Below are 8,202 nucleotides of genomic sequence, written 5' to 3'. Positions count from 1 at the left end.
AAAAAGAGCAGCTGTAAATGTTTTATAATATATAGGTTCTTTTGATTTGCCCCTAAGCATTTTCGGAAGTAGACCTACTATCAGTATTGCTGGGTCAAAGGTATAGGCAGCTTAATAACACTTTAAGTATAATTCCAGATTGCTCTCTGTGGGGATCAATTTTTAATTGGAGAGTGCTAGCTAAGTGGCTCGCCGCAATATTGGGGCAAGGAAGGAAACTGGCAGCCTCCCTCAAAACAGAACAAGATTTATTTTAATAAGAATGAACTTAAAAAAAGAAAACACAAACAGGATCAGTAGGATCAAGGGAAAGGAAATAAAAATGGGGAAAGGGAAATTATAATACCTGAAAAATATCACCGCCCAGGAATCAGTTGAAAATATGCAGCAGAATGCCTGTCGCTTTCCAGCTTCCACCCAGAATGACCAATTCTCCTCCCCAAACCTAGAAACACCCCATACCGTCCCAGCCAATGGGATGGCCACTCTGACAGTCACATGACTGCCCTCACTAGGATTCCAATCATTATAATTTTGTGAGTGGTGATGATGTGAGCTGCCAGAGCCCTGGCAATGGCTACAACCAGTGGGTGGAGCACTGCGCGGCCTGGGGAGTCCCAGGCCAGTGTGCGCTAAGGCATAAAAACCTCAAATAACAATTAATTCTTTACATCTCCAAAATGGCTTTATCAGTTCACAGTTTCACCAACTTTCAATCAATAGTATATCTTCTTCCCATTCCCAAAAGAATTAAGAAGCAACATGGTATAGTGCATAGAGCACTGGACTTAGAATCAGGAAGACCTGTGTTCAAATTCTACTTGCTCTATAACCCAGTACAAGTCATTTGTTCTCTTATGTCTCAGTTTCTTTATCTCTAAAAGATGAGTGGTTGAATTTGATGGCTTTTATGATCCTTTTCAGTTTAAGATCCATGATCCTAAGAAATTACTTAATAATTAGTCATTTTGAAAAGGTAAAATTTTTACCATCATGACAATAGATGCAAAAATGTGATCAAGAAATCACTTTAATTATAAATAGTCATACATTTTCACAATGAAGTATTTTCATATATAAAATCAATGTGATGCATCATGCATACATAGTTATAAAATTTTTCATTCTGCAATAATTTGAAAACATTATACAAAGGAAATAAAAATGAATGTTTAAGAAACAGCTTTTAAAATTAGCAACCAAAGTTAGAGTGGGCTCTACATTATTTCTATATATTTACCAAATAACTCAGCAAGTATTCTGACATTTCTCTTGCTATATATACCAAATAGCAAAGAAAAAACATGAGACATAAACTCATTTGTTTTACTTGTAGGTTTTTTCCCTAAAATTTCTACACACAAGAATTAATTTTAATATTAAAAACAAATTTAAAATGTATTAAGAAAAACTTTTCTACTATCCTACAACATAAAGCATGATTACCAGTAATTTGTATCTTAGACACAAAGCGAGGTTAGGACTGCCTAAATAGGGCCTCTGTCTTTAAGAATGCACCCATGCATGCAAGGCAAAGTAGACATCCCTCGCAATTAACCAAAAGATTCAAGACAAAAGTACAAATTTCTTTCATTTATATAGATTTCAGGCAAAAACAAACAAAGAAAAAAGAAAAAAAAAACTCAGCCAAAATATAAATTAATCAATCACTCAGCAAGCATTTATTAACTATCTTCTATATGCCAGGCACTGCACTAGACTCTAGCAATACAGATAAAAGCTGATGTCTCTGCCTTTAATGTAGTCTACATTCTAAAGGGTAAAACAACATGCATATACATATATGTGTATATATAGAACACACACACACACACACACACACACAAAATACAGATACAAGCTAATCTTGTAGGGGAAAGCACTAAGCAGCAGCAGCAGCAGCAAGGGGACTAGGGAAGATCTCATGCAAAAGATGGTCCTTTAAGTTAAGCCTTGAAGGAAACCCAAGATTCCAAGAGGCAGAGACTAGGAAAGAGAGCACTCAAAGCATGGGGAACAGCCATTGCATATGGGATGATAGACTCAATTTTCTCCCTCACTTAGTGATAGGCAAATGACATTCACTCTGTGGAAGCAGAAATGAATGATTTAGCCTATGAATTTGGTCACGATAGATGGTCGCTTTGGATATTACTATCCAGCGACTAAAATGAAATGACTGCCTCAATTTACCCCAACGAGACAAATTTGGTAATAGATAAGGGGACAATTTTCTATATTCTTGAAGATGGTTTTTGACATATAAAATTGTATGCATAAGGATATACTCATATCTCTTCTCTGTGAGTAAAATTCCTGTAATATCTGACCTTCTCTCTGACCTTCTCTGAAAGGTCTTCTAGATGGATGTAATGAGCATTATTCAAGAAAGTCATTTCATGTCTGGGAGCAGGGGGCATTCAAGTTTAAGTAAGCATTAACTCTTCAGTCTTCAATTGAGGTAAATTCAGGAGTCTTTTCCTTAACATATAAAAAAATCTAATAATAATAAAAAATCAACCTATAAGATAATCATGTAAATAATCAAAAGACAACTTATGAATTATTATATATAAGGAGATATATATACACACATTTATAAAATATACATTTGAAAAAGCACAGGTGTCAAAAAGTACACTTCTCAAATAGGATTACTGTTCCTCGTGTTGCTGATGATGTGCAGAGATAGCCTTAGCACAGAATAATAAGAGTTGAATTATCATTGTATCTTCTACTGTTGTAATCTCCTCTCCCAACTGAGGTTTCAAATAGGTAACTGCCTCTCTGCCATAGAGCATGGCCATCTGGAATATCATTAATGTTTAGCGATACGAACGTATTACAGTATATCAGGCAGAGGCAGCTTGATTGTTGCAATCAACTATTAATGCTGTTAAAAAATATAAAAAGCAGAATTGAGCATATTACAAAACTGTTCAGTGGATTCCAGAGCAAAGATTGGCAATAACAAGATGCATAGGCATAACTGGCCTTTAGGATGTCTGTATTGAGAGGCAAAGTAAAGTGGTGGATTGAGACATCACCTAGCTGAGTCAAAAAATACACTTGCTACAAAGGGAAAAGAAAGAACTTGGAATCTTGACCTAAATTATCCAGTGTGATACTGATTAAGCCACCAGATAACTAATCTTTTCCCACATTTCATTAGGCATAGCTAGTGCTTCCAAAGACATGATTAATTCCAACATTTTATAGGCTCTAATTCCAGATTTTTTTAAACATGATGTCTACAGACCATTAAAGGATCCATATATATGGAGGAGAAAAAAATTGCTTTAACTAACCTCTATCTAAAATATAATATTCTCTTCAATTATAAATTGGGAAAAAACATTCTAAGAATCTACAGATTTTACTATATTGCCCACAGAGTCAATGAAACCGAAAGAGAGAGAATAAGAGAGAGAGAGAGGGAGAAAGAGAGAGAGAGAGATTAAGAATCCCAGTGTTAGCCATTGGCCCAATGGAGTAATTTGTATTTTATTATTTTAGACATGTCAGCTTTAGGCTTTAGTAAAAATAAATAAATGGAAATTAATGAACACAAATAAGGTGCTTTGTTTTTTGTTGGTGGTGGTTTTTGTGTTGTTTTGTTATGTTTTTCAGGACAATAAGGGACATAACAAAAAAAGAGACTTGCCCAGGGTCACACAGCTAGTAAGTGTCAAGTGTCTGAGGTCAAATTTAAACTCAGGTTCTCCTGAATCTAGGGCTGGTACTTTATCCACTATGCCACCTAGCTATCCCCACTACTATCATTTAGCTCTTGTGTGACCTTGGGTAAATCCTTAATTCCTCTGAGTCTGAATTTCCTAATCTGCAAATAAGGGCACTGGACTATATATATTCTGAGATCTCTCCCAACTTCAGATATGTGATCCTATGCTTCAGATTTAGCAGTTGGATTATGCTAAAATTAGCTAAGATTTCCAAAAGGTCCATTTGGATAGTAATTATTAGAACACCACCTCTCAGGGCTTTCCCCCAAAATGGTCCTACCCATGACCTTTGCTTGAGGTTGGAGTTAAGGCAAGGAAAGGATAAGGTGATTATCTGGAGGTAAAATGAGGCAAACTTTAGATAATCACAATGACTATCTGGGCACATCATAAATAATAAAGCTTTTGTTATATTTTATTTACAAACATTCTTATTGTTGGCTAGTGAGGGAGTAGAGAATAGCATGTGGCTTCATTTAGATGGGAAACAAAGTTATCACCAAAAAAAAATAAAGAAAAAAGTCTAATGCTTACCTATTCGCAAACAGATTTTTCTTTTCTATATCTGGAGGAACAGGATCCGAATGAAAAAAGGATTTGAACCACCAGGTTGATTCAGCTGCTTCAGGTAACCCTAGAAAAATAAGTATGATGATTTAGTGACTAAAGTTCAGTGATGACAAACCAGAGGAGGGAAAATAATGGCAATGTGTATCATGAATTAAATTAATTACCTTGATGGGCTTTCTCTATGTCTGTGAAATTTACAGGGTCAGAGCCATTGAAAGAATTTACTGAAGAAATGCTGGATTCTGTAGGGGGATAAGAATATTAATAACAATAACAATTATATAGACAATATTGAAAATAATAGTATATATAAAATACTTTAGAAACCATAAATATTATACAAATGCCATATATGCTTGTGTATAATTATCGAATGATGTTGCCTGTAGTAAAATCCATAGTGCAATCAGAATTTTAGTCCCATCACATTACTGAATAATTAATAATAGTAATATTGAGAATAGCATTTACATAGTATTTATTATGTGCCAGACACTGTACTAAGCACCTTACATATATCTCATTTGATTTTTAAAACAAGTCCATTTTAGAATTGAGGAAATTGAGGCAAACAAAAATTAAGGGACTTGCCCAAAGTCAGACAACTAGTTGTTGTCCAAGGCTAGATATGAACTTGGGTCTTCCTGACACCAGGCCCAGTGCGCAGTCTACCAAGGCTCTTTCTATACTGTGTTTTTCTATAGGCTTTTGTGTTTTGTAAAAGCAGTGAAACTCTCATACTCAAGGAGCTTGTTAGCTGCATGCCATTTGTCAATACAAAAGTTGTCAATGGACCTGAGAGTCTTCTGTTGCTAGCCCAGACTCAAAAACTAAGATATATGAAGCCAATCACTATATGTATCTTCAGCAAATATGAGAGAATATGCTTCTTGTCCTTATTGAAGCTATTGCTTGGTTTCTTTATAGTTTCATTCAGATTAACTGTGATTTCAAAAACCAACCCTCAGAGAGATGATTCAATATTACAGTAGGAAAGAGGATTAAAACTAGGTATAATAGGAACCCTGAGCAGATAAACTCATAATAACAAGGATATTACCACTTAAGAAAATACTCTTTGAATTCCAAGTGTTCAAAACCCTCACACAAATACATAAGGCAGTGTAACAAGACAGTTTGCCTGGTGTTTCTAAGTTATCCATAATATTGGATCAGAGGTCTGGAGCTAGAAAAGACCTCAGAGGACATCTAGTCTAACTCCCTTCTTTTTAGAGGGAGGAAACTGAGGCTGAGAGAATGAATGAGAGGGGTATACACAGGTAGTATATATGAAACATAAGATTTGAACTTAAATCTTCTGATTCCAGAGTCAATACTCTTTCTACTGTATGACTCTGTGTGTATATTCATATATAATATGTATACATTATGAATTATAAATACATAACACATTTGTTGCAATGTACATATTATAAATATATCTGTGAATATATGTGTATATAGAATATATATTACAAATGTTTAGGTTACCAACTGCAAAGTAATTAATCATCAATAAGAATATATTAAGAACCTGTAATGTGCCAGGCATTGTATCAAGTATTATAATCATATACCTACTGTCGTTTTCAATCTTTTTCTATAAAAATAAAAACTCGTGTTCCACTTTATGGAGTCTATTAAAAGCTGCTTAAAAATGTTTATGCGTGTGGGGCAGCTAGGTGGTGAAAAGGATAGAGCAAAGGCCCTGGGGTCAGAAAGACCTGGTTTCAAAATCCAGCCTCAGACACTTGACACTTACTAGCTGTGTGACCATGGGCAAGTCACTTAACCCCGATTGCCTCACCAAAAAAAAAAAAAAAAAGAAAGAAAGAAAGAAAGTATATGTAGTATATGTATGTGTGCACATTCACTCTTTAAAATATGTATTAGATAATTTAAGACTTTATATGTATATTCAGATGCAAACCAGTATAACTAGATAGATAAGGCATATGTATGTAAATAGACAGACAGACAGAGAGAATGAGAGATTGAGGGACAGAGACAGAGAGAGACCAACAGAAAGAAAGAGCTTTGAATCAGCCTACGTATAAAAGGATAGAAGAGAAGAACAATTAGAACAATCATAAGGTAGAATTGTATGGAAATGTCTGTTATGAAAGATAACCCTTTGGCTCTTTATTAAGTAGGACCTCTCTACATATTGATTTTAGATTTAAGTTTGTGAACTTATTTTCTAAGCCTGTTTCCATATTATGAATTCCTAAGATGTATAAAAGGCAATATGTGTGCAAACATATTGTGGAATTCAAGAAAATGTGTTTTTTTCTACTCACTGCCATAGCAAATTTTCCCTAATTTATGCCAGTGTAATGTAAGCACTAGAAGTTTCTATGTAAGCCAGAAGGATTTGAGTATGGACCTGGTGAAAGACTGCTGACTTAAGATGAGTATAGATAAATTTAGAGAACCTCATTACTAGATTGTCCACAAAGAAATGAATATTTTGCTAGAACAAATTTCAAAGACCTTCAACTAAGCTCTTGCGATTTGCCTCAATAGATATAGTATTCACATCACATCACAGGTAACCGATGTATTAAATTATGAACAAGAATGCCTTGACTGAGGCAGAATAACTAACTAACTATAGATATAGATATAGATATAGATATAGATATAGATATAGATATATGTGTATGTGTGTGTGTATATAAATCAGTGTTTTAAAAAGGATCCTAACTCATGATTTGTTCATTTTTCTCCCTTGCTATAGATATATACTGGTGTTCTATCTTGAATTGTGGCATGTTATGTTATGCACTTTATATTTCTCACCCACCACAGACTCCAAGAACCCTATGGTTGGGATACATTCACTTACTTCGATAATACTGATTTTGGGTCAGCAGGCAGCCAGCTATGGATACTGATGCCATAGCTGTACAAGAAACACAGCACAGAGCTATAAATAGCAACCTGTAAACCTGAAGCAAAGAGAGGAGTAGTCAGAAAAGAAATTATTATTGTTCATCCTTTTTAACATAAACATATGATGAATATTTTTACTTTTCTTTTAAATAAATTAATAAATATCTAATAGATGTTGTAATCAAAACTGCAAAAATGAGTTTAACAAATCATTTTAAACAAACTCAAACTGCCAAATACAAGTAGAAGGGCTGTATTTCCTGGCAAGTGGAAAGGAAGATGCCTGATTCTAAATAAATTGTTCCAACAACTCACCACACTTTAAGAAACATATTAGGGAAAGCACTGCAAGACCCTGTTGTAGTCTCTCACCTTTTCATGTATTTTCTTCAGCTCCCAGGTTGCTCAGCAGTTTCTCCAAAATGTTCAAGTTTCAAAAAGCTAAGTTAAGTCTGTCTGCCCTTTGGAGAGCATAAAGAGTGCTGAGTGTGCCAACTCTCCACCTGCCCCTATGTGGGCTACTGCCTTCCAATTCTCATTATATGGAGGAGGCCTGGTTAGGAGTAACCTGAGCCCAGGGTGATTGCAGGAAGGGTGGCAATTAGCCAGCCAAAGGCATAGGACACAGCTTCTCCACCTGTTCTCTATCCTCCATTCTGAGTAGACCATGCAAATGTGTTGCCATGCAAAATCTAAACTGGGTTGGGCAATGAAGGAAATATCCCAGTGCTATTTTTGAATTCTCCTTCTAAAAGGTCAATGGACAGAATAGCCCAGAAGAAATGCCCACACTCACTGACAGTACATTTCTGGTGAAGGGAATCCATGATCAATGAGTGGGAGCAAAGATTTAGGAGACAAAAAAATTAAGGAATAACAGATTTCACAATAATCATTAAGAAATTTTCATTTTATAAGTTAACAAAGATAAGACAGGGTAGTAATTGGAGGCATATGCAAATCACATTCAAACAGTATTCAGATCATCATTAAA

General features: G+C 35.0%; 1 protein-coding gene across 1 annotated transcript; it reads right to left on the bottom strand.

The window, feature by feature from the left end:
- Positions 1-1,012: 1,012 nt before the first annotated feature.
- PPDPFL (pancreatic progenitor cell differentiation and proliferation factor like) lies at positions 1,013-7,717 on the bottom strand. Its single transcript, XM_043976907.1, has 5 exons — positions 7,581-7,717; positions 7,162-7,264; positions 4,478-4,555; positions 4,278-4,377; positions 1,013-2,893 (listed from the first exon to the last, which is right to left on the bottom strand). Exons 2-5 carry the CDS (start codon positions 7,214-7,216, stop codon positions 2,881-2,883), a joined length of 246 nt encoding a protein of 81 aa, XP_043832842.1. The 5' UTR covers positions 7,217-7,264; positions 7,581-7,717; the 3' UTR covers positions 1,013-2,880.
- Between the last annotated feature and the right edge of the window lie 485 nt (positions 7,718-8,202).

Source organism: Dromiciops gliroides, chromosome 1, assembly GCF_019393635.1.
Source record: "Dromiciops gliroides isolate mDroGli1 chromosome 1, mDroGli1.pri, whole genome shotgun sequence".
NCBI lineage: Eukaryota > Metazoa > Chordata > Mammalia > Microbiotheria > Microbiotheriidae > Dromiciops > Dromiciops gliroides.
This window is presented reverse-complemented; position numbering and strand designations above follow the sequence as displayed.

Bases quoted from the DNA above. Each gene is read 5' to 3' on its own strand.
- PPDPFL (XM_043976907.1), bottom strand. From the start codon at position 7,216: ATGGCATCAGTATCCATAGCTGGCTGCCTGCTGACCCAAAATCAGTAT. The intron at 4,556-7,161 runs GTAAGTGAATGT...ATCCCCCTACAG, and splicing joins CCAAAATCAGTATTATCGAA to AATCCAGCATTTCTTCAGTA. The intron at 4,378-4,477 runs GTAATTAATTTA...TTATTTTTCTAG, and splicing joins CATAGAGAAAGCCCATCAAG to GGTTACCTGAAGCAGCTGAA.